This window comes from Mustela nivalis (genome assembly GCF_964662115.1).
Source record: "Mustela nivalis genome assembly, chromosome: 7".
NCBI lineage: Eukaryota > Metazoa > Chordata > Mammalia > Carnivora > Mustelidae > Mustela > Mustela nivalis.
The window spans coordinates 140,841,051-140,867,350 of record NC_139026.1 but is presented as its reverse complement, the minus strand read 5'-3'; the positions used below and the strand labels follow the sequence as shown (position 1 = coordinate 140,867,350).

The 26,300-nt window shown below is 44.2% G+C and overlaps 1 protein-coding gene across 1 annotated transcript in view; it reads left to right on the top strand.

Annotated features, from left to right (window-relative positions):
* The window catches only part of TAF3 (TATA-box binding protein associated factor 3), a 173,041-nt gene that overhangs the window by 110,858 nt on the left and 35,883 nt on the right, over nt 1–26,300 (top strand). The window contains exons 3-4 of the mRNA XM_082738717.1: nt 12,867–14,701; nt 25,173–25,255. Coding sequence (XP_082594843.1) covers nt 12,867–14,701; nt 25,173–25,255 — 1,918 coding nt within the window. The remainder of the gene's footprint in view (nt 1–12,866; nt 14,702–25,172; nt 25,256–26,300) is intronic.

Below are 26,300 nucleotides of genomic sequence, written 5' to 3'. Positions count from 1 at the left end.
ACTCCGGCCCCCTGGGCACTGAAGACAAGGCGGGCCCCGACTCCCGCGTGCCGGCCTCCCCCACGGGCTTCCCCTCCAGCCGCAGCGCCTAGTTTCCAGTCTGTTCCCACAGCAGGGCCTTGCCTTGCTGCTCTCTCTCCTTCCCAAAAACGCGCGTGCAAAAACACATCTCATGGCCACAGTCTTCTCGCGAATCTGGTCTTAACTAAAATGTCCCTTCCTCTGTGACCATTCTTTCTGAAGTAGCCCCTCCTCCAAAAAAACCCACGATCTTTTCTGTTTTATTGTCTTCTTAGCACTTCATCACTATGGATTTCGTTTGTCTGTTTGTGGCCAGCGTGCCCTACCAGCAGGTGAAGTCCACGGGAAGAGAGACCTTGGCTTTCTTTCCTTGCGTCCGTGTTGCCTGTTGTCCAGATTGTCGCAGGTGTTTGTGGGGGGAGCAAAGGCGTAAGACTGCTTTAGTGTGTGATCTTCAGGTGGACTCTGGCGTTTGCCTCCACCACCAGACTGAAGCTGTTCGCCCAGGTCACCAGTGACCTACTTCGTACTCTTTTCTCAGCAGTTGGAGTGATTTTTCTAAAACAGATCAGGGGTCTGGGGTGGCTCAGGCAGTCGAGCGTCTGACTCTTCAGCTTAGGTCCTGATCTCAGGAGCGTGAGATGGAGCCCCACATCAGCGCTGTGCTCCGTGTGGAGTCAGCTTGGGATTCTCTCTCTCTCTCTCTCCTTCTCCCACTGCCCCTAATTAAAAAAAAAAAAAAAAAAAAAAAAAAGCAGATCAAACTTAGAAAGCCAGCTCCTCACCATGGCCCACGAAGCCCCATCTACCTGTCCAGTCCATCGCATTCCCTCGTGCTCCCCTATTACACTGGCCACACTGGTTGCCTTTCAGTGCCTCAAACGTACAGCCTCGTTATACATACGGCTCTTCGTGCTGTTCCTTGTGCCGAGAATACTTTTCCTCTGGCGTGTCTCTGCGTAGCTCTTCTAATTATTCAGATTTGTGTCTAGTCGATAATAAGAGAGTTTTTTCATCCTACCAAGAAGATGGCCCTCTGTCTCACTACCGCCTCCATAGTTGCTATCTTCTATGACTTTATCCTGTTTGTTTATTTCATAGCACTTATCATAGGGCATAATAACTTTGGGGGGATGTGCTCTGCTGGGTGCTTTTTGATCTTTGGCACAATTGAATACTCCGTGTTGAAACCCTTTCTTGTACTTGCTTATATTTTCGCTTCTGGTTTTCTTCCAGCTTACTGGCTGTTCACACACTGGATGTTTCCTCAGGTGACCTTTCTTACACTCCCAGCTTCAGCCACCTTTTTGCAAATACTGCATGTCGCTCGCTGTGAGCTTTGCTCGACAAGTGTTAAGGGCCTTCTCTGGGTCAGTTGCTGTTTTTGACACTGGGAGTACAATCTGGAAGATACAGGCCCTGCCCTCAGAAGGCTGACCTTTGAGTGTGAGACAAAATTAGCTGAGCAAATGAATAACATAATGTGAAGTGGGAGGGGGGCAAGTAGGTCACAGAGGGTGGGTGATCAGAGCAGACCTTGGAGGACATGACCCTGGGGACTGGTTAAAATGAGAGAAGCATCCATGAGAAGACCTGGAGGAAGACTATTCCTGGCCATCGGGAGAGTCCTGGGAAGCAGTGCTGCGAGTTTGAGGAGTGCCAGAGAGGACAGTGTGGTTGGAGAGGAGGAGCAGAGGGTCAGGGCGGGGCAAGGTCCTGACAGGACGTTATAAACCATCGTAATCATTGGGATTTTAATCTCTTTCTGACTCAAAGCCATTGGAAGGCTTTGAGCAGGAAGACGGTGCCATTCTGCATTTGGAACTGGAGAGTCCTCCAACTTCTCCCATCCTGTGGCCTTAATGGGGAATAGGAACAATCATCTTAGCTTTTGGTGGTCAGAACTATTTATTTGCAAAGTCATACAGGTGCTGTATCGAGACATTCATCACTGAAACATTGTGACTTCCGTCAAAGAAAGTTTCATCAATACTTTGATGAATACTTTCATCATTGAAAGTTTACATGAAGTTCCAAGTAGTTTATGGTTAAATACAGTACCTTCAATTCTCATTTTTAAGAATTTTTAGCCTGTAGTTGAGGTATATGGCAACTTTCTATTACTCACAAGTTGATTAACCTCTTGGCTCCTCTCCCCTACCTTTCATCTCTGCCAGGAAAGAGTTGATTGTAATTTCATAGCATTTTTCTAGTAATTTTTATGCCATTGTGATGCCCTTGTTTTTGTGGCTTGTAGTAATTGATGGTTTCTTGGGGTATTTTTTGCTAGTTTTGAATCACCAAATTTGAGAGACCAGCAGTGATTTTGTAAGCTACCTCCTAAATAGGAGGATCTCTGGGCTTAATGGAATGAGACAATAAAATCCAGAAGCTTCAATACTATTTTCTTTCCCCATCAAATTTATCATTTGGCCCTGAACTGATGTTTTTCTTAATGATTTCAAACTGGAGTCATCCTGAATTTGGTCTTCTTGCTAATCTTGCTTTTTAACAGCCATTGTGTAATTTTCCTGAGCCTGCCTTTTTCAGGATTTTCTGAAAATCTCTGGTATCGTACCGGTGTAGTTGGGGGAAGAAGGGTAAAAGTGGGCACAGGAGTGGCTCCTCCTTGCGGATGGCTCCTGCTCAGGGCCCGGGGAGTGGAGAGAGTCGTAGCAAAGAGACTGCCATTGACAATCCGTGGCCATTGGGACAGTTTTCAACAAGATTTCACACGGTTTTTACTGACTGTGAAGCAAGTAGGGTCAACAGTATTTGTGTGTGCGTACAGTGGAAGACTCTTGTGCTCATCAACACAAGAACAGAAAAGGGCTGGTTCTAATAAAAAGGTCAGTCTAATATGAAGGATTGTATGGAAGACCGAACTGGTGGAGAGGTGTCTTATGTAAGTAAGGACAGGAAGGGAAAGGAAACGAAGAACGTAGGGCAACAACCGAATCACCACCTCTCTGAGGTGTTGGCTGAGTCACTGATCGGAAGTCCCCCCTTCTTAGGCCCTTGGGTTGTGGGTTTATCCAGTTTGCTGTGGCTTTAGTAGTTTAAAACAGTTTCTCTGAGTTTTGGACAAGGAATATAGTAAGCATTTAATTATAATTTGGAGCAACTGTCACATTTCATTGACCCTAAGATATCACCCATGGTAAGCAGCACCATTCTTTTCTAAACCACTAAGAAAAAAACCCCACAACTGCCAATTAGACTAAGAAACAGTTCTTTCTTACTTTTTAACTGCATAGAACAAATACATCTTCCTCACATTTTTTTTTACATTTTTTTTAAAGATTTTATTTATTTATTAGACAGGAAGAGATCACAAGTAGGCAGAGAGGCAGGCAGAGAGAGAGAGGGAAGCAGGCTCCCTGCTGAGCAGAGAGCCCGATGCAGGGCTCCATCCCAGGACCCTGAGATCATGACCTGAGCTGAAGGCAGAGGCTTTAACCCACTGAACTACCCAGGTGCCCCTTCCTCACATTTTTAAGTGGTTATTGTCTGAAACATCTAGGAGCTTCAATGTCTAGTTATTTTACCAAGAAGGATAGGTTCACCCACAACCGGGCAATGAACAACATCACTGTTATTACTTGTCTGACAGAAATAAGATGCTTTGCTTATAAAACATATCCCAACTTCAGAGATAGACATCTTTTTACCATATTAAGAACGTAGAATCAGTAAAATCTGGTGAATAGTTGTATTATCTTTTCCGCCAGTAATACTGCTGGAAAAAAAAATTTATTGTCAGCCTGGGATGATTGCTCAGCAGCTACAGGCAAATGTGGTTCCTGTCTGGGTGGGGCTTAGTTGAGGAAACAGATAAAAACTGCCAAGAATCAGTTATGGGTTAAGACTCTTTGTTTTGGAGATAGGGAACAGCCAAAGAATATTCCTTGGAGAAGGCAGCGCGTAAGTGTTAAGATTTAAAGGGTGAGAAAGAGAGACGAACCTGGAAACAACGAAGGGGAGCATATTCCTAGCAGAGAGCGACCGAATATGTGGCTATAAAGATGCCGAGAAGGGAAGGAGCTCGGTGGGTTCCAGAGAGTCAGAGAATGGTGCTGTGACATGAGCAGGAAGTTCGCGTAGCTAGTGCTCCGACAGCTTTACACCTAAATACGTCCCGGTTTGGGTTTGGAAAAAATGCCAGATATGGTCACAGTGTTACGGTTCTTAAGGCATATTTAATCTCTTCATTAAATGCCTTCTGAGGACTGGAATTCCTTTCAAATAGAATCTTTTATTGTAAACCCATAGTCCATAAAAGTATTTCATGCTGATGAATTTATAGCCATATAATTACATACAGTTGATCCTCATTACACAAGGATTCCGTATTTGCAGTGTTGCCTGCCCACTAAAATGTATACGTAGCCCCAGATTCCGGTGTGCCTGACGCTTTCACAGGCGCTCACCGACGAGACAAAGTGTGGCAAAGAATTTGAGTTGCCCACTGTGTATGTTTCTAGCGGAGTCCAAACAAGGGGATACTCTGCCTTGTTGGTTTAGGTCTCATACTCTAAACAAGTGTCATTTCCATAGTCCATTTGTACCATGTTTTTTGTCTTTGTTTTGTTTTTTTTCTTTTTGGGGGCGGCGATTATGCTGTTTAAAACGTCTCTAGTCACATAAGCTAAAGTGCTGGGTAGTGTTCCCGAGTGTCAGAAGGCCAGGCCATGCCTTATGGGAAAAATACCTGTGTCCGATCAGCTTCATTCAGTTGTGAATTACAGTGCTGCTGGCTTTAAAAAACTTCAGTGTTAGAGAATCAACAATAGGTATTAAATGACATAAAACAAGGCTGCGTATTGATCTGCAGATAAAAAATAGTGACGGGAGCCTCACAGGAACCTAGCCTCATATTTCCCCTGGGAGCAGTGGTTCTGTTGCTGCTGATTTAGTGCACACAGCCCCTTCGTCGAGCGGAACCACCGCAGGTGACACAAGTCCCTTGTACGTGTGTATGTGACTACATGATTAACATGTTGCTCTGTAGCAAACCACCCCAAAGTTGAGCGGCTAAAAATGATAGCAACTGTTCATTGGCTCACAAGTTTGTGGGTGGGCCTGTGGGGTTGGCTCAGCTGTGCAGGGCTGACCTTAGTTGTACATTTGCAATCACCTGGTCATTGATGGCCTCCCTCGTGTGTCTTGATGATTGGCCTGGGCTTCTAAGGCATGCCCTTCTCCTCTAGCGAGCTGACCTCGGCTCAGTCACGTGGGGGTCCTTGCAGGTTTCCCATGAGCAGCAGGAGGGCCAGCGCCAGTGTACGAGTGGTTTTCAGACCTCGGCTTATGTCTCATCGCCAACTGTGACCCACTGGCCACAGCAAGCAGGCTCTCTTCTTGATGAGGAGCCCACGGAAAAGGCATCCATGTGCAGAGGGGAAGAATTTCTCTTCTGGTTTATACTCTAACTCGTTTATTAAGCACTTGGCTGGATTCTGTACATACTTTGTCTTATTGTCACTCAGAAGCCAAAGAGGTAGTACTTTCTGTTAACCCTAATTGGCATGAAAGGAAATTGAAGTTTAGAGAGGTGAAGCGACTGCATAGCCAGCCATTGGCACAGGCAGGTCACATGTGTTTGAGCGATTGCAAAGTTTTTATTCTTTCTCTACCCATGGCCTTCCGATAGACGAGTGGCTAATTTGCCTAGTTTGTTTGAGCCCAGGGAGAAAATAAAAAACAGCAGTAAGATTAGTTTCATCAATATAAGAAAGAAAAAACCTGCCATTGTCTGTCTTGGAAAAGAAACTGTGTCACTGTTATAATATAGTGTACATGGTCTTACTAGTGGAGTGAGTTTGAGAAAAGCAGGGAGCCAGTGATTTGCAAATGTGCGGTGCTTGATTTGCACGAAGGACCCGCATCCTTGGTAGGGAATCTTAGTTGTAGTAGGATGTATTCCGAAAGACTTAAAGGAAGTTGATTAAAATATTAGAGATAGTGACGTTGTCTGAAGAGATCTTGTATTTATTTCTTTTTTTTTTTTAAAAAAAATCCACAATATTACCATAGCTAGGCCCTATTATGCTATTGTAATCATAGTTGAACCAAGAAGGGTGATTAACGATAGCAATTTATTGTACCTGAGGAGGAGAGAAAATAGGAGATGTTGTCGTTATCATAAATCATATCATAAATAACCAAAAAGAAGCACTCCGAACGCTCGTGCAGTGTCAGCAGCCAGCCCCTTCAGGCCCGTTAGCCCAGGATGTAGCCATAGAAACCCCAAAGTCATATTGTTATCTTAGTCTTGCTGCAGTTATGTGATACAACAGCATTAACATATAGATTAGGCCATTTATAATACTCGGTGTCATTTCAGGTTGGCTTGCTTATATAGCATTTTAGTTTTTTATTGTGCAGAATGTTAGGAAAATAGTGCTTTTTTACAGGTCAGTCTGTGTATAAGTATTTATAACACATCATCTTCACTCTGCTATTAATTTATGGTGTTATTGATTGGTTGTACCCTATGAATTGTCACTGCCTAATTGTCTTGTCTTTGCTAGTAATTTCATTTTTTTTAAGTAAATAGGTTTATTTAAAAATTACCTACCCACTTACACACACTGAGTTGTGTTGTAAGGGTCTAATTTCTGTTGCATTATAGACAGCACAATTTGAAAAATATTTTATGAGGGGATGTACATGGATTTTTTAAAAATTTTTAGCCTCATTTAGGAACTTAAAAAAAAAAACCATTGCTCTGGATTGTTTTTGTATAGCTACTCTTCCTGTCTGTACAGGTACCCAGGATCCCTCACCATTTCCAGCTGCCCCAGACCCCTGCTCCCAGCAGCGTCTTACCCGACTGAGCCTCCCCCCAACTGGCCCCGCCACTACCCTGTGCTCTAAGCCCTCTTTGTCCCCAGTGTTCCGGCAGGTTACTTCAGTTCTGTTCCATTTTCTCGGGCTCCTTACCTCAAAAAGTAGGGAAGAGTCATTCATTTGTTAGCTTTACAGCCTTATTTTGGCAGCAGCTGGCTGCTGGCTTTATCCAAGACATAAACGAAGTGGTCAGAATGCCAAGGGCTGTTGCGTGTAGTCTGTGAAATAACTTAGGGGCAGAAGTAACTGTCCTGCCCTTTAGGTCATCCCACATGTACAGTTGACTCTGTGTGGAGGTGGCCCCAATAAAAAGTTCCTCAACTCTTCCAAGGAGGCGGTCAGATGTCACTACTGAGGTTTTGCAGATGAGAAAACTTAGACGTGGGAGAGGTAGCGGGTGTGCGAGGTGGACTCATGGCTCTGGTACCAGATGCCACACGTGCTTTCAGTCTGGACCCCCTCCCCCGCCCAGTCCTCATCTCCCCGGATGTGTACCTTATACCGATCCCTGCCGCAGCACTTGAGCTGACGGCCACAAAATGTGGTTGATTCGTAAGGATGGGAAATCACGTCCCATTGACTTCATGCAGGATGGACAGAGTGCTCACCCCAGGGACACTCAGAAGACACCCAGTAGGCAAGCGAATGAATGAACAGTAGCAGGAGTGAGTTCCTAGGGGGCACCTGGGTGGTTGAGATGTTTAAACTTTTGCCTTCGGCTCAGGTCATGATCCCAGGGTCCTGGGATCGAGCCGCATGTTGGGCTCCTGGCCCAGTGAGGAGCCTACTTCTCCCTCTACCTCTACCTCTCCCTCTGTTCATTCTCTCTGTCCCTCTCTCTTTCTCAGAAGAATAAATAAAATCTTTAAGAAAAGAAAAAGAGTGAGTCCCTTCAAGGAACTTGTGACTGTAGCATCCAAATAGACGGAAAGGTATTTTTTGAAAAAAATATGCATTTTAAACAAATCCTTTCATATTTGTTAATAAAAGAGGAACCTATGATAAAAACAGGAGGATGTGTAAACTAGTAAGGAAATAGGTTAACTTTGGGCCATAATTGCTAGAAATCTCTGCATGTGTATTTCTTAAAAAAAAAACAACCCACAAAAAAATCATATTTAAATACATTGAATTTTTGGTGAAATACATACAGATAGCTGTTTATTGTCCCTGTATTTAAAGTTTAGAAATGCAGGTGTAGTTTCTGCCTATGTTGAAATCATGCCACTACATTTTAAAGCTGCCTGCATCTGTGCAGTTAATGAGATGAAAAGCTTTCAGTGCCGTATGAAAACAATTTCCTTTTTTCCCCCTAATGTCTAGGAGCTTTTTAGATTATATAGTGTGTTTCTTTAAAGGCATTTGTTGTTCTACTTAAAAGGATGTCTTGTTCTCAGTACTTATGGTAGCTTGGAATTAGCCCATTTAAAAACTCTTTCTCTGTGTTCAGGCCTTACTGCCTTGTTTTATCTTTTGTTCGAGAAGTTTGGCAAAGAACCATGTTTTTCTCATTACTCCCCTGGGAAATGTAGCGAGTGTGGATTATTTATTCGTGTCATTAATGAAGGAAACTCGGAGTGGAGTTTGTAGGGACCCCCCTACCTGCATCAACATCCGCGGGAGCTTTAAAAAGATGGATCTAAGCACGGGCCCGTCTTCTTTCTGATCTGTGAGTAGGAGGGGACTTGCCCATCGCTCTGCAGTCACACGCTGAAGGAAAACATTAAATTGGTGAAACTGGGTGAAGGGTGTTCGGGAGCTCTTTGTCGTGTTCTTGGAACTTTTCTATAACTTTGAAATTGTTTCTGATTAAAAAGTTAAAACATAGTTTTGCAATCACATGTTGACCTGGAATCGGTGATTGCTGAAACGAGAAGACACCTGCAAGGTCGTCTTCCTTTTGTCCATGTCTTAGGGTAAGATACGGAATTGGCTGCCAGTTCAGGGACTCTTTTAAATTGTATTTCTGACCATGGTGATAAATTCGCGCTGAGTCATTCACATGATCTCCCAGCATTTCCTTTTTTTTGACAAATGAGGAAGCCTAGCACATATGCAAAACTCTGGCAGAATGAAAAGTTACTTTTTAATATGGTGGGTTTTCCTTAAATTGGACTATAGTACTTACATAATTTATAATTATAGATTGAATTATAGCACACATATATCAATTATATATATAAATTCACTAATATATATGTATGTGTGTATATATAGATGTATAAACTTCAGTGAATTTATATGATGAACAGTGTTGTTCAGTAGTGGACTTGAGCCTTCCCCAAAGACATGACATATTTTTGGAAAATAAAGGTATAAGTGTGGTTCTTAATATGTCACTTTTCTTACTGTCAGTATCTTTTTTTTTTTCCTAGAAGTGTAAGAGTTATATCATAATTTATGGTTTTCTGTGATGACTGGCAGCACTAACGATTAGTTATAAAGCTATCACAGTTTTGAATCAGTTCTTACACAAAGGATAATCAAATCAAAAGTCTTATCACCATTAACGTTAGCCAAATTTTAACACAAGCAGAATAGAAAATACCAGTTTTGTTAGTAATTCCTTACCGCGCCTTTAGCAGCAAGGAGCTTCGCTTACTAAAATACCTGTTCTCACACGGTGTCCCCAGCATCTCTGCCCTGCTTTCAGTGCGGGATAGAGTTCTTCGGCCACATGGAGGAGGTGAAACCTGCTTGACCTGAGTGTTAATTCAGGACTTAGCTGTTATGTAGGGTTTCAGAGATTATGGCAAGGAGAGTTGTTTTTGTGTTTTTTATTTGTTATGTTCTCAAAAAGGATTGCAGGGTTGACTTTATAATGTGTATCTATTATGGACCAGTATTATTATTTGGTAGTTTGACTATTGAACTCTTATTAGTTGTTCTAGCTCAGAAAAGCAAAGCACGGGCCTTTCATTGGGAGGAGGTATAGCTATCTTCCTGGGGTTCCCAGGAGCTCCTTTTCTAGGGATTGCTTCTGCTAGAGTAATCCCTCTGCCCTCCCAGGGGATTCACCCAAGGCCCTCTCGGGAGGACACCCCATCCCAGAGCCGATCTAGCCCAGGTCTCCTCCGGAGGTAGGAGAACAAGACATGCTGGAATACTAAAGGTTCCTCTTTCTGCTTTGGTCGTTAGGGTTAGGAACCTGTCATGTAGGAGGAGGTTCTTTAGAATTTAGAAATAAAACAGTAATAAGTGCTGTAAAGTTTTTTATTTGTTTGCTTGGAGACTATCCTAAAGCTCTCTTCCTTCCCATTTTTTCAAATGTTTGCCTATTAGCGGTTGAGCAGAGTTGCGGTCTGTCTTGCCATTCTGATGAAGACAGGGTTGGAAGGGGCTGTTCAGTTTTTCTGAATAGAGTAGATCTAGGACAGGAATCTGAAGACATTTCTGTAAAAGGCCAGATAGTAGATATTCTGGACTTGCTTGTTGTTCATATAACAAGAGTATGGTAGAGCCCAAAGCGGGAGGGTGCCCATTTCTAGTTGTTATGGAAAGTGTCAGAGAAGATGGAACCATGATTGGAGGCTAAGAAGAGACAGTTACCCAAGTGTCGGGGGGCAGAGCCTTCCAGGCGGAGGGAGCTGCACGTGCAGAGGCGCAGAAGTGTGTCCTAGGGGAACTGCACACCAGCCCGCATGGCTGGAAGGGCAGTGCGCTCAGGGCTCAGGGAGAGGGGAGGTGAATTACGAATGGAATCAGGTGATGGCAGGCCCTGTAGGTGGTACTGGGAACATTGGGTTAATTTTACATTTTAGGCTTTCAACCTGTTTTAGGCTCACAACAAAAAGAGGGCAGAGGGATTACTCTAATGGGAGTTCAGCAGTTAAAATAGATAACCCTGGGGGTAAGCATTCCACTTGATAAAGAATAGGAGACCCAGCCTGCACAGTGCGGTGTCTCCAAAGGGGTTCCACCGAACCCTTGGGCTCCGAGGAATTCCTTTGGCAAAGTAGTCCTGTAGGGACCTGTGAAAGGTCCTTGAGATGGGGAATCACACGCTCGGATTTGTGGTTTCAGAAGATCAGCGTACGGCAATGTGAAAGTGGCAGCTGGAGGCCGAGAGACTGGTTAGAAGTACAGAGGGCAGTTGCGGGCAAGCAGTAGTGGCGATGGGGAGGGCACGGCACAGGACAGGCAGTGGAGGTGGAGAAACAAAAGAAAGAAGGAGTCTGGAATGAGGTTTCCACTTAGGTGCCCGGACGGTTGAGAGTGTTATTCTCGAGTCATGCTAACTAACAGTCCTTATGTCTCACATTTGTCCTGTGCTGGTCATCACTCACTGTCCGCCCCCCTCCAGGTCTAGGGCTCGAGCTAATGAATAACCATCTTCCTTCTTTACTTTACGTCTCTTAATGACTGCAACACTCCCTCGCCACGGCGCAGAGCCTTGAGATGGTGCTCCACTCCTTTCCCCACTCTTAGAGCTCATCATGTATTAGAGTCCACTCGTTCTGTCTTCAAAATCTCATGTATCCCTACTGCTTCTTCCTTGTGTTACCGCTCTTCGAGTTCAGACCCTGCTGTCAATTACCTACGTCATTTCAGTGGCGCCTAATTTGTTACTGTTATGACATCACCTTCCATCCGTCCTGATGTTCCTGCCAGAAAGATTTGCTAACATATGCCCTGCGACTTTTCTTCCTTGTCTAAAAATCTTCTCCAGGTCCAAACTACCAGTAGAATAAAGATCATTCTGTCTTTCTGGAATTCAAAGCTTCTAGGATCTGGATGCAGCCTTAGTAAGCTCACTTCGTACTGTCTCGCAGCCCGCTGGCCGGACGAATTGTTCCCTGGCCTCCCGTGTCGCACCTCCCTGTCTTCGCCATCTGCTCCTTCATCCTGTACTTCACCATTCCTAGTCTCCAAATACCCAAAATGCTACCTAATTAGTGAAACCTTCCTGAGATCTTTGATACTGTGGTCATCGGTTTCTGCTTTGAACTGCTGTAGTTCTTTATCTGTCTTATGGTGCCAATGGCTTTCTCTGTGCTGTACGCATAATTATGTCTTCATACTAACCTGTAGCATGCTTCGTTAATATGTGGAGAAAGAAATAATGTGATTTTTTTTTTTAAAGATTTTACTTATTTAACAGAGATCACAAGCAAGCAGAGAGGCAGGCAGAGAGAGAGGAGGAAGCAGGCTCCCTGCAGAGCAGAGAACCTGATGCGGGGCTCGATCCCAGGACCCTGGGATCATGACCTGAGCCGAAGGCAGAGGCTTTAACCCACTGAGCCACCCAGGCGCCCTGAAATAATGTGATCTTAAAGCAACTCAGTCAAGTAGGCGGGCCCAGTAATATTAGCCCTTTTCGAAAGGTCCGGGAACAGGCTTCAGGGGTTAAGAGAGTGCTGAAGTCCTGTTGCTGAAGTGCCAGGTTGCCAGCAGAAGCATCATCTCTGTAATGCCAAAGCCTATGTGTTTGCCGTCACACCACACTGTGCCTCAAAGTGGCTGATGTCGAGCAAGCAGAACAGAAGGTGTAAGTGGTATATGAATTATATCCAGGTTGGAGGCTTGCATTTGCTAAACTCCAGGAATTAACATTTCTTATGAGTCCTCAAAAATGTATCCTTTCTTGTCATTTCTGAGGTTGTCGTCCTATAAGAACCCATCTCATGATCTTTAGAGGTATGGGGGGGGGTGCGCGCGTATGCACACCTGTACACAGAGGAAGAAGGAAGAGAAAAGCCGTACTGAGTCAGGTTAGGAACATAATTACGGAAGCATGAGACAAATGGGAAATACTTAGCAGACTCCAGATCCTGAAAATAGGGCCAAACCACATCTGCTGTCCCTGATCGCCACTCTTCAGGGAACAGTGGTGTGCGAGTTTGGACGATCCTTGAGGATCCGCCACTTTCCTTCCCCTCTAAACACTGTCAGGAAATTCCTGTCTTTCCTAGAAATCATGTGTGAAGCCACTGCTGCTATTGTTAGGACTTTCTGTATATCACACTAACAGCTCTTTCCTCTTCCTTTACCAGAAGAAGAAGAGGAGCAGGTGCCCACTGACGGCGGCACGTCCGCAGAAGCCATGCAGGTTCCCTTGGAAGGGGATGATGAACTGGAGGAGGAGGAAATTATTAATGATGAGAATTTCTTGGGTAAGAGACCGCTGGATAGTCCCGAAGCTGAGGAAATGCCCGCCATCAAGCGACCACGGCTGTTAAGCACTAAGGGGGACACTCTGGACGTAGTAGTGTTGGAAGCACGAGAGCCCCTCAGCTCGATAAATACCCAGAAGATTCCGCCGATGCTCTCTCCCGTCCACGCCCAGGACAGTGCAGACCTAGCCCCTCCGTCGCCGGAGCCACCGATGTTGGCACCGGTCGCAAAATCACAAATGCCAATCACAAAACCGTTAGAAACAAAGTCATTTACACCGAAAACAAAGACTAAAACTAGTTCTCCGGGACAGAAAACTAAATCACCGAAAACGACGCAGTCACCAGCCATGGTCGGAAGTCCTATTCGGTCACCAAAAACTATTTCCAAAGAGAAGAAGTCTCCTGGTCGCTCCAAGAGCCCCAAAAGCCCCAAGAGTCCCAAGGTGATGACTCATACTCCCCAAGTACCTGTCAGACCGGAAACACCAAACAGGACTCCTTCAGCTATGATAAGTGAAAAACTGAGTAAAGACACCATTCAGGGAAAACAGATACAGACCCCGCCGGATCCTGGGAAACTCAACAACGAGAACCAGCCGAAGAAGGCGGTCGTGACGGATAGAACAATCGACGACTCTATCAACGCCGTGATCGCACGGGCTTGCGCCGAACGGGAGCCAGACCCTTTCGAATTTTCTTCTGGATCAGAATCCGAAGGAGACATTTTTACCAGCCCTAAGAGGATTTCAGGTTCCGAATGTACGACTCCAAAAGCTTCCACCTCCTCCAACAATTTCACGAAGTCAGGATCCACTCCTCTGCCTCTTTCAGGCGGAACTTCAAGTTCTGACAATTCGTGGACCATGGACGCGTCCATTGACGAGGTTGTGCGGAAAGCAAAACTGGGAGCCCCTCCCGCCATGCCTCCTGCCTTTCCCTACATCTCTTCTCCTTCCGTCTCTCCTCCTACCCCCGAACCGCTGCACAAGGTGTACGAGGAGAAAACCAAGCTGCCTTCCTCCGTGGAAGTCAAGAAGAAGTTGAAAAAGGAACTGAAAACCAAAATGAAGAAGAAAGAGAAGCAGCGAGATAAGGAGCGGGAGAGAGACAGAAGCAAAGAGAAGAATAAAGAGAAGGACAAGGGGAAGGACAAGGACAAGGACAGGGACAAGGAGGGCGGCAAGGAGACCAAGTACCCCTGGAAGGAGTTGCTGAAAGACGAAGAGCCAGATCCCTACAAGTTGAAAATAAAAGAATTCGAGGACGTTGATCCAAAAGTGCGATTGAAAGACGGAATCGTGAGGAAGGAGAGAGAGAAGCATAAAGACAAGAAGAAAGACAGAGACCGGGGCCGAAGGGATAAAGATAAGAGAGACCGCGAGAAGGTTAAAGAGAAGGGGCGGGACGAGAGGCCCAGAGTGGCCCCTGGGCCCCTGGTGCTGCCCCCGAAGGATGCGCCGCTACCCTTGTTCAGCCCCGCGGCGGCCGCCAGGGTCCCCAGTGCGCTGCCTCCTCTGTCGTCGGTGCTCCCTGAAAAACTGTTCGAAGACAAAGAGAAGCCCAAGGAGAGAGAACGAAAAAAGGACAAAAAAGAGAAGAAGAAAAAGAAGGAAAAAGAGAAGGAGAAGGAGAAGAAGGACAGAGAGAGGGAGAGAGAGAAGAGGGAGCGCGAGAAGAGGGAGCGGGAGAAGGACAAGCACAGGCATGAAAAAGTAAGCCCCGGCCCGTCCGGACCCCGTCGGGCTGCAAAACACAGGCAGACGGAGCCCGGGGGCCTGTCTGTGTTCCGGGCATGTACTGCCCGGAGGTCGAACGGGAAGATCCTTGTAATGTGGTGATGAGGTTTCATTTTAATTCTGAGACCCACGCATTTGTAACCAAGCACCCCCCCCACACACACACACACACACCCCTCCCGGTACTAAAAAATGTTGCAGATTCATAGCCCAAGAGGAATCTAATAGCGGAGCTTAACCCTCTAGTGAGCAGAGAGACTCAGTAGTCCCTGGCAGTTGAAAACATTGGTCACCTTCAACTGTAAATAATAGTTGTGTAATTATCAAGGGTGCCACACAGTGGTTTGTGCCCAAATTATTAGATACCCCCAAAAAGCATCCATCTTACTCAGGGCATGCAGAACTGTGGCACTGTTTTCAGAGGACGGCTAGGCCTGTGGCATCCCTCCTGGAAGATTGGTGTCTCTTTTTGGTGAGCCGTGTCTGTTAAGTGTTTAAGGTTAGGACTGTCTACTCCTTTCTGTAGTGTCTATTATCCTTCTATTTTCTGCTTTAATAAGATTAGGACATGTTTCCGAGTATCTAGGCTGATCGGGCAGCCTGGCTGGTGGGCAGAAAATAATTCCAAATATTTTACAATGTTAGTAAGTCAGGCTCTCCCAGAGTACAGCCGAGGAAGCTGATCTATATCCCGCAGTTTTGTAGAAACGGGGACCTCAAGCCTTGGAGCCCAGATTGTGACCTGTGCTTTTATGGCTTTGCTCTTCGGTTCATGGTTCCTTGGATTATAGTGGTCGACTGGTTGGTTTGAACATTTCTTTTAAACTTTCTGAAAAAGTACCCAGGTATTCATGGTGTCATACACACAGGTTCTGAGACCCTTTCCCTGGCCCCTAGAAGCAATCTCTTGGAGGGTGGCTGGAAAATAACACACAGTCATTTTTTCCCCACATAGTAAATAGGATGTATTTGACACACGGCACATCTGTTACCAGCACATCTGCAATATTTCGAATTTCAAACTTACCTAGAAAAATTAGTTTAGCTGACAAGCCATAACGGCAACTCTCACATTTTTCTGCCTGACTTTATGCCTTTTCTGTCCCCCTTGGCTATTCTACAATATAAAGAAGTAGAATGGAAATCCTGATATTAATAACTAAACATCAGCAAGTTAACAAGACACGGAACTCCCAACTGTTGTTTCCATTTTTAAAATCATCCTACCATTCTCTTGTGTTTTTGTGCACCTGGCACTAGCACGCTCCTTATTTTCTCCTCCCAACACACCTGTGCCTGACGTCCAACAGGTATTGTTACCGGCATTTGTGGTTGAGGAAGTGAGTCTGAGAGGATGACTTGTCCAAGATCAAGGTCACACAGCCAGGAGAAGCCAGGTCGCTGACACGGAGATACTCCTCACGGTTTCGAAATGTTGACTGCTGGAGATCTTGCCCAGCAGCAATTAGCACTTACCCATCACGGACCCAGCACCTTGGCAGCTAGCTGAGCCCTCAGTCCGCAGTAACTCAAACAGGGTATTGTTGCCTTCAACACCATCCTAACTTCGGAAAGTCAAGGGAGTTGTTTCAGCGGCCATTATGAATCTGAGGAAAGCCCATGAGATTAGATTTGTAACAGCAGTCCTCCCCTTCCCCCAGCTTCTACCTGACTTTGGGAAAGGGAATTCCCTCAGACTACCTCGGGCAGCGGGGAAGGCTCAGTTATGAATTGCCAGATCACACCCAACAGAAGAAAACAAAGTCCTTGAACCATGTCTGATGGCTCAGATGAAGGACAAAAGATAAAAATTTATAAAAGCTGGGTATCTTATAATGTCTTCAAAAAGAATAAGCAGTCTTGTCTCTAGAGTTAAACCTGAGTTCACATCCTGACTTTTTTTTAGCTGTATGACACTGGGCAAGTTTTGTGAGTAATAAATGGGATCGCATCTGAGAGGTGCTCAGTGCTGTATTTGGCACATGAGTAAATGCCCAGTAAATGCTGGAGCGTGCTGCATGGAGGCAAGTGTTTAAGTCGCTTTGAATCTGCCCATAAAACATAGAAACCTAGAGTTTGCTGCTTTGTTGGGACCAGACTAGCCAACTTACATATGACTGGGTGTGTCATCTGTGCTTATCAATGTCGGAAAAGTATTTCCCCTTCCTTGGCATTCTTTTAAAGTTTAGCTCTTTATGGAGAGAGGAGAGGATGAAGGCCAGTTCAGCCCATGCAGATGCCACTGACAAGGTATCGAAATTGAGATACTAACGTAAACCTTGACTTGGCCTCTTTCAACTCCACTTGTTCCTCCCCAAGCATCAAGCCATACGAATAAATGAAAGTGTACCTGAAATTGGGTTACATGGGGCTTTAGAATTCCCTCACATATCTGCAGATCAACATAAGGCACATCTTAGCTACCCCGAGAAAATGTCTTTTGTCACAAAAATGAGGGCCACCGTGTCCTTCTTTCTTCTCATCCTGATCAGCTCACAGGAGCAACTCTCAGAGACATTGACCGAGATCAGCAAGCAAGGGCAGTATTTTAATGAAAGAAAAAAAAATTGCCCATATTTATTTAACCTGCCTATGAAGTTGTTACCAGCCACACCCACATTTATCAATACAAGAACCAATAAAGATTAGTTTAGATGGTTAGATTAGTTAGATGGGGATCTGCATGGTAGGTTCAAGGAGCCTTGGGCTCGGAAATCCAGCGAATCTGAGTTGAGATCCAGGGCATTTTTTTTTTTAGTTTCTTTATTCCTTAGGCACTCCATCTTTAAAGTAGGGATGTGGTAACACTCATTGAAAAGCAGGAAACACTAATAGTTAATATTTATTGAGTAATTATGATATGTTCAACACCATGTAAACACTACATTAAGTTTAATTTCTCACCACACCTCTATAAGGTAAATACTGTAATTGCTTTTATTTTAAGATGAGAAACTGAGGCTTGGAGAAATGAATAAGGTTGTCCGCAATCACACGCCTTGGAAGTGATTGAGCAGGAGCCGCGATTTCCACCCAGGCTCTCAGATGCCATCACTGATGTTTCTTAGCCACTACACTTGCCTACGTTAAATAAAAAAGGATTAATTAAAATAATGTATGCCAGGCACCTGGCTTAGCGGCTGCATCATCAGGAGGAAAAATATTTTTTCTAGTGGAGGTAATGATCCACTGGTGAGTAATGCACTAGTCAAGGTTAGGAGTCTGGTCTTTTAAATAGAATCAAACTAACTTTTTATGGACAACACATTAAGAGCAATTATGCTGAACAGGCGCAAACGTGACGTGATAGCTTCAGTGGCGAGAAACCTAGCTGTGCCTTTCAGATCAGTTACACTTCCCCATTTGTGCTTGTGTCGGTCGGTGTATGTACCACGTGACCTAATTTATCAATGGAGGGTTTTTGAAGTTGAGAGGAATGTTACAGGACTACTTTAATTCACATTGCCTCTCGGTATTTTAAGTGTTTTTTTTGGAAGGAGGATTGCTGTGAGAAAATTGAATAAGAAAATATCTTCACTATTTGTTAGTGGAATTGAATCGTTGTTAGATTTGGAGATAGGTTTTTATGCTCTTGAGTATGATCTGGGAAGGCATGGTAGAGTGTCATCCCCAAAATGATGATGTCACAACTGTGGATAAATAGGCCTAAAAAGTGCTGGCCCTGGAAGACCGTGGGCTTTGGCAGTCAGACTGACTTGGATCTAAATTCTAGCTCTGCCACTTAACGAGTTATCCCCCAGCTTCTTCGGACCTCTCTGACCCGCTGCTCCCTTCCTTCCGTCGCCTTCTTCCCATTCAGTACCGGAAAGAGACAGCATCATCATAAAGGATGGCTAACTCTGCTTAAAAACTATAGTTTAATATCTTCTCCAAGAAAAAGACCAGTTGGTGTCATTTAAGGTGACTCTCCAGAATTTGCTTATAACTAAACAATTATATGGATGGTCAACCCACAGATCATTGAGATTTGCTTGTAATGGAAAGGTCACAAATTCTATAAAGGATTCCCCTAATTTTTATCCTCTTGATCGATGAATATTATTTTGAGCTAACGTCCACTGTTAGAGGACCTAACCCAGACAGTGAATGATTCTAGCAGCTGCTACTTAGTGCATACAGGCTCCAGACCGGGCCGGAATTCGATTAATTAATCCTCCCGACACCTAAAAAGGTTTGGTGCTGTTGGCTGCTGTTTTGAGTTGAAAAACTGCACAGAAAGTTCGAGTAGCTTGCTGTAGCTGCTGGGTGGTGGAGCTGGGACGTGGCCCCAGCTCCGTTTGAGGGAAGCCTGTGTTCTCTGTCACCCAAAATGGCCTTCTCAGCCAGTCACCTCAGAGCTGAGGGGATAAACGTGGTTTGACACTCCGGAGTAAGGTGAACATCATGATTTTAGAAAATTGTAGTCCCTGAGGAGACCTTAGAGAGCTCCTCTTCAGCCGCTGTATTTCAAAGAGCGGGCAATCGCAGTCCTCTGTGCTTTAATGACCAGTTATCAGAACAATTAAAATGTTTCACATTTCTTTAATCTATCCCCAAATCCCTTAGCATTTGCCCTCAGATAATCTTTTATTGAATTTAAACAGTTTGCTCTTTAGAGAATGACGGATAGTTGTACCGGTTTGTGCCTTTAACAAAAGGTTGTCATTGTTTTTCCCTCTGCTTGGAGTCAAGTTCTCTCATTCCCAGTCTTTTCTCATCAGCTCTCATAATTAACTAGTGAAATGAAGGGTTTTCAGTCAATACAATAGCCCAGTAGAAAGGGAGAGATACTCTCTTCCTGTTTCTTATTACTGTCTGTTCCAAGAGGAAACCAGTAACATTTATAGGAGTGTGTTTAAATTCAGAGACATTTGCCAGAGGCCATCTGCAACTCTCCGCGAAGATGAACTTGGTGAAAGCCTGCGTTCTGTTCTAGTTGCCCTTGCTGGATTCCACTTGTCATACTTGACCACACCGTAGAACTTCTTCTTCTTTTTTTTTTTTTTTTTTTTAAGATTTTATTCAATTATTTGACAGACAGAGATCACAGGCAGGCAGAGATGCAGGCAGAGAGAGAGGGAGAAGTGGGCTCCCCGCCGAGTAGAGAGCACAACGCGGGGCTCGATCCCAGGACCCTGAGAGCACGACCCGAGCCGAAGGCAGAGACCTAACCCACTGAACCACCCAGGCGCCCCGGACTATCTTTTTAATGTCTTAAACAGCTTATCAGTATTTAGACCATGTTTCTAAATAGAATTAATGTAAAGACCTTAATTGCTAAGAAAGACAAAAGGTGCTCACTGGTTATCATGATTCCGCATCCAGAATGTTAGCTTATTAAAATTATTAGCTCTTCAGCAGCCCTATTTCGGGAATATTTTGCTGACCCGTTAGCATAGATGGGAATCTGAACTGGCATTCACTGAACTTGCTGCCACCCTATCAGCCACACATTTTTTTTTTAAATGAAAGAAGTTTAATGTTAAAAAAATAGAAAATAAAAACTTGGCCAGATTATATTGACAAAGCTGCCCATTACCTTTGCAGAAAGTCCCTGTCAGAAGATAAACTTTAAAGCTGGCATGCATGAGAGAGTTCCAAGATAGAATTTAAATTTAAACTGATTCTTTATAGATAAGCTTTTTAAAAATCCACCTCTTTGCTTCAAGTCAGGATTTTAAAAATAAATTTCCCCTTTAAATCTCTTGAGCGATTTTCATTTTTTGCAAGGCCGCACGGCTGGTGTCCTGGAAAAATGGAGAGTTAGAGCTTTATCAGTTGGTGCCCTGAGGTATGTGGCAAAGAAGCTAAATCCTTGAAGATTAGCAAAAAAAATGCAGCACATGGCAATAAGGGGCTTATATGACTACTAGTATTAGTTCAGGTGAAAGCAGTATTGCTTATACATAAAACTGGACAAATCCACTGACAATGTATTTTTAGTTAGCTACAAAGGAGTCTTCTATTACTGGACTTTGCTCTTTGGTGGATTGGGAAGCTTAGTAATCCACTGTAAATGCTCTGTGCGCCCCAATTCTCAGCTCCCTCTCAAGTGCAGTGCTTTTATTTTAACCCTTAGAAGCTCATGTTGTCCCCAGAGTTTGGCTTCCTGCCATTACAAGATGGCCTTCGTCGGATGGGTTAAGTAATTCAGATAATAGTCATTTATTTAGTTTATTGGTTTCAGGGAAGGACACATGAGCAGTCTCTTTGTGAATGCAGGACATGTCTTTGTTTTTATTTTGGTAGGCCTTTGGATGAAGTCAATGCAAATGGAAGTCTGGTCGGAAATTCAATTTAGAGATGGTGTTTTCTGTGTCTGTATTATTAGCATCCTCGTTAACCTTTTTTTGTACTTGCTTGAATATTATCCTTAGGTTAAGTCCTATTCAGCTTCTTTAAGAATGAAACTGACGTTTTAAGTATTTGTAGGGAGGGTTGCTGTATGTCCTGGTTGGCCTAGGACAGTCCCCGCCCGTGTGCACACTTTTGTGATGTAAATAATAGCTCCCACTTTCACACTCAGAGGTGGCTCTGGATAATATGGTCACTTAATTGTACCCTAAGGTAAAATTTGGAGCTGAGGAAACGGGTTCTGAATCATTCGTTAATTCCACAAGTTCATGAAATATCTTTGTCTTCAGGGCACATATATGCCATTTTTAATTGGACTTACAAAATGTATCTCTATTTTGTTTGCTTATTTTTTTTAAACATATCATATATACATACATACATAACTTTTTTTAAAAGTAGGACATAAATAAACCGTGCCTTGATTCTTTTATCCTGACGAGGTACTCAAGATGAGGTACTCAACTGAACTCACCCAGCCAGGTTAGTGGAATGGAGGTGAGGCCGAAGTCAACCATGATGTCCAGCTAGTCAGCCTTACGTGGAGAAAAAGTGTTTTACAACCAATGCTAGGGGCACGTAAGTCCTCAGTCGGTTAAGAATCCAAGTCTTGGTTTTGTCTCAGCTCCTGGTCTCAAGGCCGTGAGATCGAGCCCCACGTCAGGCTCAGTGCTGCATGGAGCCTACTTAACATTCTCTCTCTCTCTCCCTCTCCCTCTGCCCTCACCTCCTGCTCCCCTCTCTCTGCCTCTCTAAAAAACAACCACCAACAACCCTACCCATCTCACTAGTATATGTCATTTACCTTAAGAGACATTTACAGAGAAAGTGAGGAAGCAACCCCTATGTAAGACCCCAGCATTACCAGAACAAAAGACTCAGCAGCATGGTGGGAGGGAGGGTGGGTTTAGTGTCGGGACCTACAGGTCTATCAGTTACTAACTTTTCACTTTTGGCAAGCCACTTAATCCTTCTGGTCCCCAATATTTAGGAATGATAATACCTCCCACACCCAACTTCCAAAGTTCAAAGAGCAAAGTGCATCCTGTATATGGAACACACTTTGTGCTATGCAGGCATGAGCTGCAATTCCTGTGTGGTGTGGTGATAGACATGAACCAAACGACGATGAGAAGCATAATAATAGGAGAGATCTTTCTCCAGGTAAAGCAGCTTTATTTTTAAATAAAGCTTTAAAAAAGGTTAAATGCAGACTGAAGGAATGTGGACTATTACTCATCATTTAGGACCATATAACCCCGAAGTTTTTTAGAATTAAAAAGATAGAGGAACTTTGTGTAGTTTTCCATTCTCTGAAACAAAACAGCTGAATCCAGTCCTAGTTTTGCTGTTACTGTGACCTTAGAACAGAAAAAGGAAAAGGAAAAAGGATTGCTTCCTCTATGATCAGGTTCCCTGTAAAACAGAAACCCTAATGCCTATTCCACATACTTGTTAAAACACCTACATGAGAACATCTGAGAAATAGCGACCAGAGAGCCTGGCACAAGAAGTAAGTGTTTAAAATGTTTGTTTGTTTTGGATGTATTTGTCTGTTTTTCCGCAGATAATACAGAAAGGTGAGAAAAATAGAGAAATCTTAATAGTTTACAAAATAGACCAAACTATTGGTTTTCAGATTCATTTAGATCTGGAGCTTTCTGTTAAAAGAGGAACGGGGGGAAGAGGGTGCAAACCCTAGCTAGTTGTGCATGGATCTTGCCCTGATCCTGCCCCAATGGCCCTTGGTCCTCTAGGGCCTTAAGAGGAACCACCAGACATACTGTCCAGAGAACTGGGCAGATGGAGGAGACCTGCGCCAAAATGAGACCGTTTAGAGGAGCAGGTTTTTGTGGGGAAGTTGATAAGTTAAAGTTTAGATGTGGTGAGATGAAACACAGGATATTGAGTTCAAAATGTTCAGTAGGCAATATTCTATTTTGGTCTTATCTTCAATCAGTGCTAGTCTAGAGACGGAGATTTTGAAGACAGTGACATATCGTAAAAACCTTCCATGGAAACCATGAACATGGATGAGCTCATGGAAGAACGTGTTGAGGGACAAGGGGCAGGGGCCAAATTAGGACAGGCAAAGGGAGACGACCTGGTAGAGGAGGAAGAAGGAATGTGATAAGGTCCCCAGTGGAAAAATAGACCAAGACCTCAGGAAACAATCGGAGTCTGGGGAGAGTGGTGTTAGTGGCCTGCTTGGGAGAGAAAGGAGCTGGAGTGGTTTGGGGAATGATTACCTGAGGAAGGAGACAAAGATGTGAGACTGAAAAACAGAAGAGGTTGTGAGCGAGAGGCTGAAGGGCAGACGGGTTTTCTAAGATCATCGAGCACATTTAAAAGCTAGCGGAAAATTGTGGAACTACAAAGTTGAAGATGCCTACGTGAGGAGGAAGTTTCTTCAAGAGACCAGAGGACACGGCCTCTGGTCTGGTGGCCCGTGCGGAGAAGCCCGTGGTGTGGAGGGGCTGCAGAAGCTCTCCTGCCTGGCCTCCTCAGTGGGTTTTCCTGTGGAGTCTGAGGGGCAAAAGAGGAAAGGAAATCACGGGAGATAGGTCTGGAAAGAAGTAAGGGTTTGCAGTCACGGCTTCAGACACCTTCTTTCACTGTGTCTTGCGCACTTAGGACAGGTCAGCCTGCGCTGGGCGCTGCGAAGCAGCAGTAAGCAAGCCGGACGTGGTCTCTGCCCTTCCCGAGCCCAGCGGATAATCCAGATAAACAGCCTTGAAGGCAGGGGCAGAACCGGGATTGCTGTTGGTACATGTTTACGCAATCTTGAAAATTTTCTTTGGAATTCCTCGGTGCCCTTAAGGATGATTTCAGATCGGTCCTGGACAGATGGGGAAATAAGCACGAGGCAGGGAGTTGAGGGTGCTCTGCTTGAGTTGTTAACTCAGTAAGTACTCGATGCCTCCATGGTGCCAGGCGTTGTTCATGAGAATGGTTGAAACCACAGGTCTTGATGTGACGATGGATTTAAAAAACAAAAACAAAAAAAAACTCCAGAGGGATAGTTAAGAACATAAGAAAAATAGTAAATGTGATTGACGTGCAATACAGGAATTAGAAGAGATAGTACGTGGAGCATTATGTTACCGAGTCATTCCCCTTTAGAACTACCACACCGCCCTGTTAGGATTTAATTCTTGGGCTTGAAATACGTGAGTCAGTGGTTTGCCACTGGTCATCACAGGGCCTCGCAGGAGGCAGGACCCCAAGGCCAGAGACGCTGAACATCTCCCCGTGCCTGTACCATTCCATTCAACAAAAAAACTGTCCCGCCAGATACACCAGTCAGACACGTGCGGGAGGACTCCGATGCGGGTGACGATGTGAGCTGCGGAGCTTTTTTCCACTTTGTTCATTCAGAACATTGTACCGGAGGGTCTTCACGCCAGCACGTGTGAGGAGCCCCTTCAGAATCATCCGGGAGCGTGTGGTCCCTCTCTGACCATTGGCTCAGATATTTGTGAAGATCGTCAGCCTGTTCAGCAGCTCTCGCCTTCACTACAAATCCTGAAAAAAATCTCTATTTTTTCTTCTACAGAATTTCAGGTCTACTGACCACTAGCCCCAAAACCAGCAGTGTCAAGCTGCCGTTACACTTGGTATTACCGTTTTTCTTGTATGACAGTGCAAACTCAGGACGAGTTTCGTGTTTTTCAGGTCCCATATACGTACATTTTATCTTATAGGCGCAGATGTCATTGCACTTTTTTCTGTTTACGTGAAGTCTGGCCGTTACTTAAATGTTCCCCAAATGTTCACCAGACTAGATGAGTTTTTGTGTAGAAATTCTAACAGTAAAATCCAAGAACTTAACCAAAACTAAGAAAATACAGCCATAATTGCCATCACTTACATGAAGTAATTCAAGTTTGTAGAATTTCTCCTGAAGCCGGAGAGCCTGCAGCTGTTGAGAAACAGAATCAAAAATAACCCTGATTGTCCTTGCTGCTAGCATTTTCGCCACATTTTGAGGCTTAAACTGGCTTATCAGGTTTGTGGAGATGAGGAAGGAGGAGAAGAGGTGGGAGGAATTTTGTTGAAAATGCATTTAACTCTGATGTAATGACTTCAACAGATCAAAGTGGAGCCCGTTGTCCCGGCCCCAAGTCCTGTCATCCCCCGACTGACTCTCAGAGTTGGTGCCGGCCAAGACAAGATGTAAGTAGACCCGTTTTCAATTAGAGCGAAATACATGGAGCTTAACCTTCTCTGCTCTTTCCTAATGGGTTTAGGACTCTAACCTTTTCCAGGTACGAACACGGAGGGTCAAGCTTTACTTTGAGAATTCTTCACTTTCAAATTGTATCGGTTCCTTCCTCAGAGGAAATGCTTACTGCCTTATTTGACATAGAGGATCCCTTCTTTCTTGTTCTTTTTCTCTTTTTGAAAGACATGACCTTGTGTCTGCATAATCCGTAAGGTCATGGTTGTCTGAAAAGGAAGAAACTATACGTTGAGTGGAGTAACTGGCATATTCTGCCCAGTGGGTGTGGTATTTGTCCTTCCCAAGTGTGTGTTCTCTGCCTACCGTGACAAAGAACGCAGATGCTCATGGTTTTATTCTGTACCTGAAAACAAAGATATCGCCCAAGGCTGGGTGAAACAGTATGTAATAATAACCGTGGAAGGCTGAATTATCAGCTCATTTGTTTGCTTGTTTGTTGAAGAGGGGACTGAAAATAGAAACCCCACGCTCACCGTTGGTCTTCCTTTTCACAGAATCGTCCTATCTGCGCACCTTCTTCAAAGTAGATTAGTTGGCTTTGTTTCTTTTACTCATTTTTGGGATATGAATTAAGGCCTCCAATAAGTACTCTTACGTGATTTTAATAAGGTGATAATAAACCTTGATTTCTTTTCATAAGTTATGTTAAAAATCATTCATTCTTCTTGTTGTAAAAACCATACTGTTTATCATGTAAATGAATTCCGCAAGCTAAAAGTACTAGTTTACAACCTTATTTTTCACCAGTAAGCCTGAAAATGGATTTGTTTACTTTGCAAACAACCAAATATTGTGTAAAAAATGGGTTTGAATTTTCATTCCGTTTTTAGCCATCATAATGAAAGTAGGAGCCCGTGCACTTACGTAGTGGGGAGAGTAGGCAACAGAAAATATGCTCTGTGTTCTCAGTGGTTCATTCCATCTTAAAAGTTTGTATTTTATGCTCTTGCTTTTGTGAGTTCCAGATGTAATGCAATG